At 34.9% G+C, this 17,083-nt stretch overlaps 1 protein-coding gene across 1 annotated transcript in view; it reads left to right on the forward strand.

Annotated features, from left to right (window-relative positions):
• Positions 1 to 17,083, forward strand: part of LOC129224022 (cysteine-rich PDZ-binding protein-like) — an 82,419-nt gene that overhangs the window by 54,481 nt on the left and 10,855 nt on the right. The window contains exon 4 of the mRNA XM_054858417.1: positions 8,289 to 8,368. Coding sequence (XP_054714392.1) covers positions 8,289 to 8,368 — 80 coding nt within the window. The remainder of the gene's footprint in view (positions 1 to 8,288; positions 8,369 to 17,083) is intronic.

Consider the following 17,083-nt stretch of genomic DNA (forward strand, 5'->3'; position numbering starts at 1 on the left):
AAGTGATTGGTCAACTACTATCATCCAAAGATTATTTTTCACTTTTTAGTTCATTTTGCTACGAAAGCGTGTTTTTTTAGTTTTTTAAACTATTATTTTATTCTTTAAAAGTATGGAGTTTTTCCTATTTAAGAATATATGGGATCATTTTTTTTTAAATTCTTACTACATTTATCATTTACTGTTAAAAATATCCTTTCTGTTTCATAGCTACCAATAGCTTTCCTCGTTCAAAATACCAAAGATTATCCAAATTAGTCAAATCATCATTCAACCATTAATGGTGATATTTTTAATTGTTGAATCATTAGCGAGGGGCTATTAAAAAATATTGTGAACATTTGTGAGAAAGTTGCTTTTTTTTCAATTTGTTACACGCAAGTATACAAATGTGTGTACATGTATACTCACGTATTAAACGGACTATATGGAGCTGAATCATTTTCACTAAATGATGTTATTAATACAATTCTGTCTTGCATATTGAATTAACAGACTAGTGACCGCATATAACACTTGATTTACTTAAGTTCTTAAGTAGCATATAATACTTGATGCATTAGAATGCAAATATTATAAATTTCCGAGTACAATATTTTGTCTTTGAAAATTTCGAATTTATCATTTTTTTTCCTTACACCTTTCTTTTATACCCTAGTGGGCCCTTGGTTATTCCGCATTATTAGAGTAACAATGTTGGAAAATCTATTAAACTTTCACGCCGAATAAAATTACTAATTTTTTCCCTAATTTCTAAAACGCCATCGAGATGCGGAGGCAGAAGATATTGAACTGAAAAAAAAAGGAAAAACGATTTTGTACCGTGTTTATTGAACCCAAGCAGAACACATTCCACACTATTAAAATTGCAGTTTCGAAAAGTGGTTTTCGGCAATTTAATTCGGTTCTCGCCATTTAAAAAATGCATTATAAGAATAATAATTTTAAAAAACTAGGTGATCATTAATTACCTCAGTTATAATCGAGAAATGCCGACCCAAGAGTAATTCTTGAACCCTGAAAATTTTAAACGTTTTAAATTATATTTTGGTTTTTAAGGAAAAGTAGGTTACGTAGGAATCGTTTCACTTGCGTAAACTTCCTCAAAATTTAAAATTTTGTCTTTTAGTTTTTTCGCACATTCTGCTAAATTTTTTCACAAAATAGATGTTTAATTTGATCTAAAATTGAACCCTGGGTCACACCTATACCTTTCAATTCAACATTATTTTTTCTATAGTATAGTTCAATTAGGAGTGGCCATAAAAATAGGATAAAATCTGAATCACCGAAGAGTAGTAAACTATTTTTTTAACGAGTGTGCTCATTTTCTTTTGTTCAACGCTTTAATTTGAAAACAGTTTATATCTTCTAGTTTACGTATAGTTTTTTTTTTTTCCCCCCCGTTTGTGTTTTTTTTTTTTTTTTTTTTGGCTTTTTTAAAATGTTAACCGAGATCTGCTGTTGTTCAAGCAAGGAAAGTGGAGGTTTTTTTTTTGTTTAATGTACCTTGGCAACCAATGTCTGGTGATGCAATCTGCCTTTCCTAGAAGCTTGGGAATTGTGATCGAGGTCCAGGAAATGTACAAAAACGTACAGTAAACTCGTCCATTATTTTTAAGGCCATCAAAAAGCAAGTTCTACAAATCCGTGGGTTTCTATTAAAATGGTCTCTTGTGAAATAGGAATATGTGACTGTCAGTGCGGTTAATGACAAAAAGAGTTTGGGCAGAAGCCTAACATGTTTCAAAAAGTTTAGCCTTTCACTGAAGAAAACCAATTTGTGCGGCTTCAAAGATGCTGAAAAATTTTGAAACGGGCCGCAATTGAGGGCTGGGGGAAACTACTTTTCAGTGATGAGAACCTCTTTAGTGCCCAACCACCTCATAACTCCAAGAACAGTAGGATTTGATCTGTAGACACTCCAACCGCTTCCGAACATCGCCAAAATTCAAATTCGGGTTTGGTCTGGAGCAGAGTTTGCGTATGCGGCAAAACACCTCGCTTTTGTGGATGAAGGTGTTAAAATGAATCAAAAAGTGTGCATGAGAAACGTTTTGGAAGGTGTTGTACTTCTCATGGGCCAAATAACATTTCGGCAATATTGACGGGACGTTTCAACGAAACTTTGCATCAGATTACTAGAACGAAAAAACCGCAAGAGGGGTGCAATGCTCATTTTCCAAACATGACATCATCTGCAGAGGGGACACCCTATTTGCCAGGTCTTGATCCAATGTATTTACAGTGAATGATCTATTTTGGAATCTATAGGCTCTGCCCTAAACCGCGCATAAGTGCTGTACTCTCTATCTAAAGCAATCTCTTAAGCATTGGTTTCCTAGAAGCGAACACGCTTAGCGTCGGCGTCGTTCCTCGCCGAGGCGAAAACTTGATTCTTCTGCTCATGCGCGCCCGAGCCAATTCGGCGTTCTGAGTGGTCACGTCGGAATCCACTTGACTTTGATTTTAGCGTTACGTCAATGAGCAATGTTACGTCGAAGATCGGCGATTCGCTTCTAGGAAACCAAGGCTTTATAGGCGGGAATAATCTAGCGTGTCTATTCTCCACTCCGGTTAAAACTCGGACCAAGGCTTAAACTTCGAAGTTGAAAAACTACTCTATTCTCCATCCCGGTTTAGCGTTAAACTCGGTCACGGAACGCCCACTTCCAGAGCTCGGCTTGTAACCGCTACTTCGACGGTTTAAAACTAGATTTCCTTCCCATCATTCCTTTGTGAGCAAACAAAATGGACGACGGCTGTTTGGATTATTTTGAGTGATTTGCAAATGCTAGAAACTATTGATAAACATTCGCTAACTTGACGTCAGAGAAACAAAGATTAATTACAAAATTTAATCAGAATTAACATTCGTTATAGGTGTTATCAAAAAGTACGGCCGAAAACATTAATGCAATGATCAACAGAATGGTGCGAAAAAAATCATTTTTTTTTTAATTTCCACGCTACTGTAGCGCGGAAAAGTTGCGATTGGTAAGCATTTTTTTTTTTTTTTGAAATCTGATTTATTTCTGCCGCACCGTTTCTTCGTATTTTAAACTTTCGCCTCAATTAACAACAAAAACGTTACAAAAGAATACTGCATGAAAAAATAACTATTTGGGGGGGGGGGGGGGATTAGATGCCACTTCTGAGAGAATATCTTAGAACACTTTCGTCCCTTACAAACTATCCTTTATCAAATAATTTCTGGAACACGAAAACTTATTATTTTTTTAATGCAGCATTGCTCCAATTTTAAAATGCAGGTCAAACAATTTTTAAACCGCTAATAGTTTTTTAAACAAATTCTTCCCTGAATTACAGTCATATAACGTCACAACGGAGCTTTTATAATTGCTAAAGTTTTGTTTTAAATTTGTGAAAAATGTGGCAGAATAGCACTTGCCATTATTTTTATGAGTTTGGGGAAAATGAAAAAATGGTCTGAAGCAAAATAATCAGGAGTGCTCACCTCGGCTGTGGGAGGAGGGGGGGGGGGCGTCATGGCGCAGAATATGCCATGAAATTTTTCGGGGGGGGGGCTGTTCAAGGAATAATTTCTTCTTTTTTTAGAGGGGTCATCCAATTTGGGGGGTCTTTGAAGTGTTCGGGAGGGAGGGGTGTGCCCTTGCTCTTAGGGAGGGCGGGGGCACCCCTGGAAAAATCAATTACTTTCCTTAAACAGTAGTACCTGTTGCAACTTTTTTACTCTAACAAGGTATCTTGTCCAATTGAGAGACTCTGAATTACATAAATCATTCCAAGACAGAAAATGACAGAATGAAGTTGAATGTTCCACAAAATTTCGATGTCATAATCCTTGTTATGCCTTCTCTCCTCTTTGTCACAAACTGGCACAATTTTATGAACCCCCTCCCCTCAAAGTGTTCTATCATTTATGGACAGCCCCTAAAGTGAAAAACACATGTTGAAATGAAAATTTCAAATGCATTTTTTTTTCTTTTCGATAAAGGGTGCGTAGAAATGAAGCAATAAAATAAATTGCTGTTATTTCATACGAATCAAAACGTGTATACAATTTTAAAAGCATTTTCGCTTATTAAGCTGTTTTTTTGTGATGCAACTCCAAAATAAATTTAAGATTATTATTGTTATAGAAAGTGATATAAACTGCGTTCAAAATTGAATCTCAGTTTATTCATTTTCTTCCAACATAGGTTATTTCCCACTGCTGTGCCTTCGCTGCTTCCTAATTTACCACAGTACTTTTCTTCACTACCTTCCGTTTCGAGAGAATCTTCGGAAAGCAGATCCAAAAGAAAAGAGATGGAACATATTGAACTTGCTATGGAGGAGAGCGTAAAATCTAAACAAGACTATGATTTAGAGAGACAGTTCTCAGACATTGTTGAATTTAAAAACAAATTGCATATGTTTACAGACAATGATTGGACTGTTTTAGAAAAAGAAGATTCTGTTGCATTTATAATTATTTCTTTGCAGGCTGCTCCCGTTGTAAAATGCTCTGTTGTCATGCACGAAAACTGCATGGTGAAAATTTTTCTCAAAGATACGGAGCTAAAGTCTTTAAAAACATATTCTTTCCCGCAAATCTTTAATAATGTTAATTGCATTATTGATATTTTAAATGAAGTATAAGTTTTAGATTCACCTTCTTGCCAAAATAATAAATTAAAAATTAATATAATAAATGATTTAATGAAAACATTTTTTGGGCTTCCAGATGTTAATGACGAAATGAGTTCCTTTCTTATTGATCAGCTGTCCTACCTTAATCATGACAAACGTGCACATAGGTTCTCCTCAGACATGATTGTATTTTCTTCTTTATTGTACACAATATCTCCAAGTGCATATAAATTTTTGCGACAAAGTGGAAATATTGTTTTACCGCATCCTAATACAATTAGAAATATTTGTTTAAAGTACAATGTTACTCCACAAGTTGAGCAATTAAATACTAATTTTTTGCACTATGTTAAAAATAAGTTTAAATTTTTAGAAGAAAAGGATAAAACAGTTTTAGTAATGCTTGATGAAGTTCATGTCCAGGAATATTTTGATTACAAAGGTGGTAATATTGTGGGAATGTCCTATGATGCAAATGTTGCATCAAGTGCACATGTTTTCATGATAAAAAGTCTTTTATCGAAGTATAAAGATGTTGTACATGTTCTTCCAGTCAGCAGCATAGACGGAGAAACACTTCATGAAATCCTTAAAAAAATCATTATTGGTTTAGAAAATATAGGTTTTTTTGGTCATATGTTTAAGTACCGATAATAATGCTATCAATCGAAAAGCGGTTTCATTCTTCTCAAACCCCCCTTCAATTGTACACAAATATCCACATCCAGTTGATCCCACTAGACCATTATTTTTTTTAATCGATACTGTTCACTTATTAAAAGGTGCAAGAAACAACTGGTTAAACCAGAAAAATTGCGAAAAATGTTTTTTTTATCCAAAATTTGGTTTATCGTCTATTGACGATTTTGAATTTAAAACAGCATCTTTCGATGCTTTAAAAAGGTTGCACGATCTTGAATGCAATAATCTTCTAAAATATGGATTTCGACTAAGCTTGAAAGCACTTGCTCCAACTAGCATGGAGAAGCAAAATGTCAAGTTAGTACTGCAGATTTTTAATGAATTTGTTTCGCATGGCTTAATTGAACTGGGGCCTTTACATAACATTTTACATCATCAACACACGGCAGAGTTCATCAAAATTATTAGTACTTGGTGGCAGATAGTAAATGTAAAAACAACTAGCATAGGATTTCATTTAAGAAATGAATATCAATTGCCATTAACTCAAAATGGCAAAAGTATGGAATATTTGAAAGAGTTTTTAAGTTGGCTTGAAGCTTGGGAATCCATGAACTGTGACACAGGGATGTTTACCAAGGAAACACATGCTGCTTTTAAATTAACTACTAAGGGTATTATTGAAATTGTAAATTACTGTACCACAAATTTGGGTTTTAAATATATTCTTCCAGGAAAATTACAAACCGATGATTTAGAGAGTAGATTTGGTTGCTATAGGCAACTGGCTGGGGGTCAGTACCATATTTCTACCAGACAGCTGTTTGAATGTGAAAAAAAATTAAGAATGAAATCAATAATGCAACTGAAAATCCCAAGTAAAGCTTTTGGGACAATATCAATAATAAATTTGGATTGAGAAAGGGATTACAAAGAAAAAAATATCAGAGATCCGGAAAATCTTTCTGCAAATTTTGATGTGCAAGTTATGCCCGATGATGTTTCAAAAATAGAGCCCCTTCTACCTATAATAGTATATTTAGCAGGTTATTGTGCCTCAAGGGTAATAAAGCAAAATAATAATTGTAATGATTGCAAATATTTACATTTGCAGGAAAAAGAACTAGTTTTGGCTGATGCTGATGCTGAAGCATATCAGTTTACAAAAAATCTAGATCGAGGAGGGTTATTATTTCCAAAAAAGCATGTGGTAAATTCGGTTATTTATGACTATATTGTTCTTGAAAAGTTATGCCAAGATTACGAGTCGGAATTCCTAAAAGAGTTTAGTCAACGGAACGTTGCTGTAACTTTAACACATGATTGCTTAATGGAGCACAATTTATTAGGCAATGAAGAAAGTTGTCAGAATGGCCATTCAATGGAGTTATTTTTGAAAAAGGTGATTTGGTCATCAACTAACGCCCTTTTAAACAATTTCACCAAAGTCAAAAATGATGAAATATTAAAGGCCCAAAAAAATAAAAGATCACTAGCAGCAGAAAAAGCAGAAAAAAGAAAGGTATCGAAATTCCAAAAACAAGCTGCTTAGTTTTTGAATACATTAATCATTGCAATATTTATCCTAATGTGTAGTTCATGTAAAATTTTACGTTTTTCAAGTTTTCCTGCATTTGTTTTTAAGAGTACCCACCGAGGAGGAAGAGGAGGCGGGGGGGGGGGGGGGGGTCACGATCTCATAACATAACTATGCTATTGAAATTTTTAGAGGTAGGTGGAAGACGCTTTCAGCGGTATTTTTCTCTTCCTGGAGAGTTTTAGCAGTTAGCAAGGGGCGGGGGGAGGGGGTGCTCATCTCTTTTGGGGAATGGGCGTCCAATTATGTTTTTTGAAAGCATTTATTTGCTCATAAATTTTATGCAAGCAACAATCTAGTGTTACGTAAATTTGATGTATCTCTTATATTATAGATTAATATCTTATGAAACACGTTGCAGTCATGTTTCCGTTTATTTCATTTCAAAAATTTAGTTTTATTTTAAACATTTTATTTTCAGTTTATTAATTCATTTTTTCTTTCAATATTGTTATTAAATAGAAGCTCATTTACTTATTTAAATAATTTTTAAGATTTACTGTTTTAGTGCAATATACTACAAATAAAATTCACTGTATATTTTAGAAAGTAATTACTTTTTAATATGTTTTCAAATGAAAGATGAAATGTTTTTCATTCACGACTTCGTTTTAACATAATTGTAAAATAAAAACTTGTTTACTTGTTTAAATACTTTTTGAGATTTGAATGTTTTAATGTAAAATATTATGAATAAAATTCAGTGTATTTTTGAATGCATGATGATTGGTTCCTTTTTGTTTTCCAATGACAAATCAGAACTTTTAATGCGACCAAAATAATAGAAGATGATTCAATAACCAAATTTTTCAATAAGAGCAAAATAATAGAAGCGCGCTCTCCGAAAATCATTGTGGATCGACTAACGATGACGTCATCTGCAAGTTGGATGGCCTTCCTATCTCGAAGGCCTCGAATGCAGTCATGTAGAAAATGTCACATGAGTCACTCTACCCAATGGTAACAGCCGTTTCATTTCTCCTTCAGTTAAAACTCGGCTCCCCTAAATCGTGCTTGAAATGACTTGAAGAATACGCACCGCGTTCGAAACTAGTTTTCCCTTACTTCTCGGTTTTGGGGAGCCGAGTTTCATCTCCGTTCTGTGACGGTATTGAGAATACGGCCGTAGGTTACAGGTAGAAGATATGCGGCACATGACTAAAAATGTTAATCAGCGTTTGCGCTTCTGCATCTCTTCAAAGGCGTTTACTTTGAAACCAATCGAGTTTATTCTTTTGTAAAGGTCTATTATTATGATTATTTGTTGTGTCTTTTAAATTTATTTATTTTCATTAAAAAGTTATATTAAAAGTTGCTTGTCTGTTTTTCTCTTTCTTTCTTCTTTTTCTTTTTTTGCTGCACCCTATAATTTTTACTATTGTATTTTCACTATATATGGTACTTATTTATTTATTTATTTTTTCTGTTCTAGATTTTCTCCTTATGGAACTTTTGCACAGTGCAAAATTTGTCGTCAAAAGGTTCATCAGCAAGGCTCCCATTACTGCCAAGGTAAAATATTGTTTTGCCAAATGGAATTGTAACCCTGAAAAGCATTTTCACATCAAATCAAAGTTTCAGACGTGTTTATACTTTGAAACTCGCAAGACTGATCTTCAGGACCCGATTAAAATACTCTGTGTGGGGGGGGGGGGGTCCTAGGGCAAACACTTTTTTCGGTGCCTCCCGTTGTCAAACTTTACAGTTTTAGCTATTGGCTGAAACAATTTTAGCCATTTGGGGGGGGGGGGTCCTAAAAGACGGAAGACCTTGGCCACAGTCTATTTGGCTTATTCACCTGACGTAAGCCCTACGCTTGTTCATGATGTATATGAAGTCCAGTGACTATTAAATAAAACGAGTTTTATAGCAGAACTAAAAATGAACACTGAACCCGCGGACGAAAAGTAAAGGAACCGTTTCCAATAAGGTGCATTCAGCAATCTGGCTCTAAGTAGCCCTCTGCAAGCGACTACCTTCATTTGACTGCCTAATTTTGATGGTACGGAATTCCCTCATAGATTCGGCACAAACTTGTCGTTTATTAAGAGATTCTTTTTGTAAGCTTCCCCTCGAGACAATCATCATATTTTCTACAGACCGTAATATTTTGAGTTATGAAATCTAAAGCGAAATATATAAATTACGAAGTCAGTTGTATTTTTCTTCGTCATATTTTAAATTATTAGTATTTATGATATTTGATTATTTTAATTTTAGTGATATTATTTGTTTTTAACAGTTTCCCGTTAAAACCATACTCAACCTGCGGCCCGCCGAGCTTTTGTGATTTACCCAATCATAGAGTAAAATAACTACTACTGTAAAAGCTCTTATTCTCGCGAAGCTTTAATTTTCGCGAGCCCGTCACAATCGCGAAAATTTAAGCTTCGCGAAATGTTTTAACTTTACTCAATATATACTTTCAACTTCTGGTTCGGTTAAAATTCACGAAATTTTGAGCTTTCAAAATCACCAGTATCTTCATTTTCGCGAACATTACAGTTCGCAAAAATACGTGCTTTTACTGTAACTAAATAAATAACAAGCCGTGATATTGTGCAGGTGCACACAAAAAAATTAGTTTTGTCTTTGAGTAAGCGATAGCACATTGAATTGATTTTTTATGTTGCGTAAATTCAGTGACATTATATCAAACTAGTATGTTGTGGCCATCGCGAAACTTTCTTCTAATATTGAGCACTCACGATTGCTTATTGTTCTCATTTGACAGTCTTTGACGTTGTGGTTCCTTTTTCAGCTTGGACCAGCAGCACCACCACCCACCGGCGCGGCGACGGCGGCACGGCTGCTCTGGTCCTGAGCACTGTCCCCCGGAATCCACTTCTGCTGGGTGGTGGCGTTCATAGCCTACACATGCATGCTCATACACCCTCGCCTACACGCGCGCGCCTTTACACACATACCCAGGCCTACGTGCACACCATAGACTAATAATAAGAGTAGACCGAGCTAAGGCAACCCTTTTGCTGCTCATAAACCAAACCATGTGACTGGTGGATATCCTAGCAACAGCGGGCGTTGATAGTAGCAGACGATCAACGCGAGCGAGAAATAAAATAAATAGAATTGATGGAACACGGAAGAATGATCTTTTATGGAGTCCGATTTGTAAATTTGTTATTCTAAGTTGTAAATATTTTGTTAATATAGCGAGTTTTTCGATTAGATAGTATTGTGCATTTTCTTTATTCAATTTCAAAAAAACTCTCTAAGCAATTAAAGATGCAAGCGCCCAAAAAAGAATCTGCAAACGGTAAGATTTTTACCTACAATTTCAATTTAAGATACCAATTAGTACATTTTTGTGTTAACGCAAAACGTTTAAGCCATTACGTTCACGCCAAAGCTGACGTAGCAGTTCCAAATGAAATACAAGTTACTGAAAACTGTGATAAAAAAATAATTACTAATGTCAAAATAATGCATAACTGAAAGAAAAACAGTTCAATCTCTGCACCTGGAAAAAAAATTAAAATGGAAACATATTACGTCTTAAAATACATGTCGAGTGCCAAACTATAGATAATGTTGCCATCTAGCAACCATGCTGCCAAAGTTTTCGCCAATCCTCCCACCAGTCACATGATGTATCCATGAACCAATTTTTTCATCAGCAAGTCTGGGAAAGCTCGGTCTACTCTTATTATTAGTCTATGAATATTTCCGATCATTTCCATACAATTAAAATCACGAGAAATACGCAGACGACAATCTATTACGATTTATCTTTCTAATAATTCGGAACTCCAGCGCTCGAATACGCTACCTTGCGGTGATTTATAAAACTGCGAATGCAACTAAAACTTTGCCACGTTGCGTTCCATGTGTTTCTGTTGACGTAAACACAGGCAGTTTGTTCTGAGTATTTATTAACGCAATCGATGTGTCTTAGTTTGCTTTCAGCTACAGAAATTAATTCGTCCCGTAGACCCCTTTTACACGATTCCCGCTTTCGGACATCGGACGGCAGACATGTGACGTCACAAGTCAGAGGAAAATCGTTGCTCATTTACACGAAGGCGGAAAGCGGGAAGCGTATGTAAATTTCGTAACCGGTTCGGTGTTTTGACAGGGCGTCTGCACCTGTTTGTTTATATTTGCTTCCGTTGAATCTTCTGTTATTTCCTACTATTTTTTTTAATTGTTAAAGAATTGAAGTGTTTTCCGTAAATGTTGAAGGTTTATTTCTTAGAAAACATGTCTTGGATAGCGCTTTTTTTAATCTTTTTTTTGAGCCACGCTAAAAATAGAAGTAAAAAATTCTAAATTTGCCAAACAGTGCTTTCCCGTGTTTCGCGGTAATGGTTTACCGCTGTTTTTTTTTTTTTTTTTTTTTTTTTAATCTGTGTGCATATTCAATACATAATATGTGCACAATTAAGCCAGGCTAAAAAAATAAATAGAAGATAATTCTGGGTTCATCGAACAAGCATTCCCTCCCGCCCCCCCCCCCCCCTGAAATTCAAAGATTAATTTAAAAAATAGAATGGTCTATGTTCTACGATCTTATCACATCATGCTGCTGTTGTATGCATGAAAAAATGAAATTGCACAAGGATTTCATAAATAAAATAATTTTTAGAATACTGAAACATATATTTATTTATTTGCTTATTTTAATCAATTTCAAAAATGAGGTTTTTGGCTTGTGCAAATTATTCTCATACAGTGATGTTCCCATCTATTTTTCTGAGGGTATACTTCCAGTAATCCATTACGCACAATATTTGTATGCGATCAAATCGTTGCCTCAGAGCAACAGTAGGATATCTTAATGTTATTTCGGGGATTAGATGTCTTAGTGTTGCTCTGAGGCAACGATATATGTAATATGTGTTTATATGGAAATTTTTGAAACTTGAAGGTATACGCTATATGTCTAAAAAATATTTGAGAATATACGGCATACATGGAATATACCCTATGGGAACACCACTGTTCTCAGTGTGCAAAAGTTTTTCTTTCTGATAGCCGCTCGGAAAACAACAGTTGATAATTTTTGCTGTGTTATTGCTATTACATTTTCAGAGCTCGATGAGGAGCATTTTTTTATTTAGTGATACAGTGAAACCTGTGTATGTTGACCCCTTTATTTTCTTGAAACATCATTAAAAAGTGTTGAATTATATAATTCATAGTACAGCTCGAGTTCAATAATGAAAACTCTTAAGTATGGCCACCCCTTCTGTGTCCACATTTTCACTGAACGAAGGGATGGCTTCACGGAGAGGTTTCACTGTATAATAAAATGCTTATAGTGATGTATCAAAATGTATATTTTTTTTAAACTGCTTTGCATGTTATTGTGGAATAATACTAACAGTGGTGTTGAAATATTTTTTCGGGGGGGGGGGGAGGCTACATTTAACACATGTGCAAATCTACGTGTATGCAGGCCCGCACCAAGCCTGATTGGCGCCATCGTGCAAATGTCTTTTGAGCGCCTTTATGCATTAATGTTCGAGAAAATTCTAGTTAACTCCTGGGGTAAGGATTTATAGACAAATGCAGTATTGAAAAAATACGTTTGGCATTTATTTGATGTATCAAAAGGAAAGTAATGTATATATATTTCATTTTGAACACAGTGTACTTTTTTACCTTTGAGCAGGAGTTAGTTATCTCTTCATCTCGAAGTTGTTTGAGTAAGCGTGGATGTAAGGGAGGGGTGATCGGAATTGACTTTTGAATTATGGCTTTTTCTCTTGGAAACCTTGCATTGAGCTGTTGTTAAAAAAAAAGATGGCCATTTTCAGTTAATCAAAACATTTCCCCCCAACAATTTTTAAAAAAAAAGTCTTGGAATTTGATTGAAATAATTCTTGCTTACTTTAGTCTGATAAGTACTTTTTTGAAAAATGGGAAATGGCTAATATGCAGCCGTTACAAGAAAACGGAACTGTTACAAGAGGCATTGAATTTAATATCTAAAACAAATATGTAGTTCTTCCAAAGTTTTTTTTTAATACACAAATAGTAAAAGAAATAAAGGGAGGGGGAGGGGAATTGAATAATTATGGTCAAGTCATTACTTTTCAGAACTAAAAAGTTAACCTAAATTATTGTCCGAAGTACATACTGTCCAACCACGGATTGTATGGAATTTTTATACGTCCAGATAAGACGAATCTATGTGAATAAGGGGGAAAAGTAAAAATTTGATGCCCGTATTCCACTCATTTGAATGAGACTCTGCTTCTGCAAAAGCTGGCATCGATAAAAAATAATAGATTTGTCCATTTCCGGCTGCAAAACGGATGTTTGTTTTTCCATACAATCCGTGGTCAGACAGTAAATGTTACGCACATCTAAATAATATACATATGAGCAAACTATTTTTTATGTATGATAACACGAAGCAGAGGAATTACCACAAATTAAAAATTACAAAAATACGCCAAATTTTGCAAAGATCTGTTGTAAGTTATGGAGCTGTATACGGAAAACTCCTTATGGGGCATGCTCCCCATAGGTAGACGAATACCCTCCTATGTGTATTCCTAAGCATTGCACGACCTCTGCACAGTGGCGTAACTAAGGTGGGACGGAGGGGTTGGTCCGCCCCGGGCAGCATTTTGCTGGGGGGTGGCAATTTCATGCTCTTGATGTGAAAAAAGTTCAACATTTGCTAATAGGGAAATCATGCTTCTGATCAATTACTGGAGGCAAAAAAAAAAAAAAAAACTTTTCGTTATAATATGAAATTAGCACTTGATTTTAAGAAAGTTACTCGAAAACTACCTTATTAAAAAAAAAAAAAAACTATTTTTTTGAGGAAAGTTACAACAAGAGTAAGAAAAGAGAGGTCTGGGCAATTAATTGCTTATCTTTGGGGTAGCATTATCTGTTTCAGAAATTGCTTTAATTGGTCACTTATTACAAAACTTTTATTCAGACCAGAATTAATTTTATGTTTATCTTATAAAAGTACTTACTCACAACTCAAATAATAACTGTGACTAATCTTACTGCTTTATATCAGTAAAATTCCTATAAACAGCGAGTTTCAAACTGAGACATTCATTTAAGCAGAAGGTTTTTAATTAGTGAATTGATGTCTAAGTAAACCTTTCACATTCACATGGAAAGTAATGATTTTCAATACACAACTTTTCCTTCTCATGAATCAGTATGGTTAATCGAACTTATAGGGCTCATTAATCTTATCACCCTGTATCAGTGAAAAAGAAAACCATCCAAATTCTGTAATATGGCAGTATTGGATCTAGGAAAGCGGCAATTTCCGAGTTTTTCAACATTAAGACAGGCACCCCAGCACGGATCCAAAAAGATGTCATTACCCCCTTTTGAAAGGACCAAAGAAACCATAAAATTGCATACCTAGATCTTTAAATTAGGAAAATTTCCTGTGCAGAGCGCCGGCCTCTAAGCTCCTGCCTGGTGTCACCAAAAGGTTAAAATGCATTCTTAGGGCTAATTTAGAAATTTTTTCTGAATAGAGCATATTCTTTATTTTTCTTCGTAATTAAGTTCTTATTTTTCCTTTAAATACTTTTGACTGTTTCTCAACCAAAGGGCAGCAAATTGAGGAATTGTCCCGGGCGGCAGAAAATGTAGCTACGCCACTGCCTCTGCACAAGATTTGATAAACTGTATTTGTGTAAGGAACCCCCCTCCCTCCCATGGTTGTGCACCGTGGGGTGAAACTCCTCATGTAAATTCTCAAGTATCAAAGGACCTTTGTGACAAATTTGGCAAAAATCTGGCCTTAATTGTGGATTTGTATAAACTACATGGCACACACAATCACTAACATACATCATATTTTGTTTAGATACATAGATTTTACTTTTATTGGTTATTTAACTTTTTCCATGATTTAATTGAAAAATAATCAGTTTAAATTTTGAACGAAACCAAAATTTAAAAGTTACCTGAAAAAATCCAGGTGCTCCTTTAAAAATCCAGTTGGGGTTTTTACAAATGCTAGTTTTACCAACCGCCTTGTCTGGTGGTCAAAGTGACTATGGGTGGGAAGTTACTGGGGGGGGGGGGGGGGTCATGACGCAGTCTGGACCATAGAAATGTTCAGAAGTGTATCTTTACGGTTTTTTTTGAGCAATCATGATTGCTTATTGCTTTCATTTGACTGTTTTGATGTCCTATGATTTTATTTTCCCATCAGCACCCTCTGCAGCGTCACCGTCGACCGGCTCTTTACGATGCTACTCCCCTAGCCAAAACCGTCTCCAGGTTGCATCCATGTCCTACACACACGCACATACATACACAACTACATGCACACACAAATACCCACACACTCATGCCTGCACACAGACAGACATACATACCCACACCCATACACTCATGCCTGCACACAGACATATACACGCATACATACACACATATACTCACATTCATGCCTGGACACAAACACACACCCCTACATACACACTCGTGATTGCGAAAAACATAATTTGAATTCAAGATGTCAAAATTCAAATTATTATTATTTTTTTTGACTCTCGCTACTTGCAAGCACAAAAGGAAATGAATATAGAAACAACAAACACGAAGATAAATATTTTACCCTCAGCTAAAGTTGATTAGCAAAACGAGAGGTTTAATTGTGAAGGATGTGAGAGGAAACTATTTTAAACATTGAAATTTTAGTCAGATGAAAGATATTTATGGTCATTTTTTATTCAATGATGGCAAGGAAAAAAAACCCCTTGAAGATACCCCCTCCTGTATATAAAGAGAAAAATCAGATAAATATAGCTTAAAATGAACATGCGTAACATGCATTGAGATAGTTTTCCTTTCGTCCACCCACCTTTCACTATAGTTTGACGCTTGCAAGTAATGCCTATCCTTTTCCAATGTTGATGTAACTTTGGAAAGAAAGATATCGAACAAAATTTTTGCATTTAATATTCTTATTATGTAGCCAACTAATGAATAATAACTTTCTTTTCAACTCCTGTTGAATGCTCATGGAAAATATTTATCAGGAAATTAAAGAAAAAAGTTGTAATTAACTTGTATACATTGTATTTATTTTTATCATTATCATGAAATGTAAAATTTATACCTGTGTGTGTTTTTTCCGTAAACTCGAATTTTTTTTAAAAGACCGCATAAACCAAAAACTAGGGATGCACTGAATACCGAACATTAAGTTAAAATTCTGTCCTTATCTTCAGCTGAATACTGAATATTTTGCCAAAATTTGTTGTTGTTTCAACATTTAGTACAATTGTTGATTAAAAATAGGAGTGGAACAGAGCTTCAGCCCAGCCAAATCATGAACTGATTCAGCACATAACAATTTGTCGTGAATATTTTTTTTACAATAACTAGTACACATAGTATTATGTCCCATAATAAGTTACGAACAATTATGCCCTAGAATAAAACACAGTAAATTTAAAAGAATCCATTGCACTATAAGCGGTCCCATAATTGAGAATATGTACCTACTTGGAAGTTCCTATGAAAAAAGTGACTTTACAACATTTGATTGATAATTATTTAAAGATTTCTTCATTTGTTATGAAATGAAGCTATTACAATATTGCGTAAAACATTGTTTAAACACTTCTAGCTACTAATGAAAACAATGTCATTATTTTTATTACATAATAATCTAAGTAATATCACAAAGTATTTGTATGATAAACAATCACAATGGTACTTACTTGAAAAGGTTTCAGGTGTAACATTGAAAATCGAGTAAATCTTCTCATTGCCTCCATAAGCAAGAATAAAATTATAATATCTTCTTTTTGCCAGCAAGATAATTCTTATGACAGAATATACAGAAATGATCCTGCCGATAAGAATTACCCAACTAATTCGTATAGATGCTACGCTGCAGTTTCTAGCATGTTAAAAATCGCTTTTTTTTTTTCCAGTGCATGATGGTCCTTCATAAAAAAGAGGCTCATTCATTTCGCGCGATTATCAATGATTTACGTAGCTTTGTTCAATTTCGAAGTTACACTTTGAAATTCACTTTATCAAAATCATTACCGTAGACACAAAGATGGCTACCTTTTCCCTGATTTTAGAAGGTTTATTGCTACCATAGAAACGAAAGCATGTGACATCAATAGCCAATCATTGCACGTCGGACTTCGCTTTTCTGACTTGGAGTTGTGGACGATCCACAACCCATTCCCGACGAAGTCAGGCAGGTTTTGGAGGCGCGAAAACAGGTTTTCGAGCTCAAAATGACGT

This window comes from Uloborus diversus, chromosome 6 (assembly GCF_026930045.1).
Source record: "Uloborus diversus isolate 005 chromosome 6, Udiv.v.3.1, whole genome shotgun sequence".
NCBI lineage: Eukaryota > Metazoa > Arthropoda > Arachnida > Araneae > Uloboridae > Uloborus > Uloborus diversus.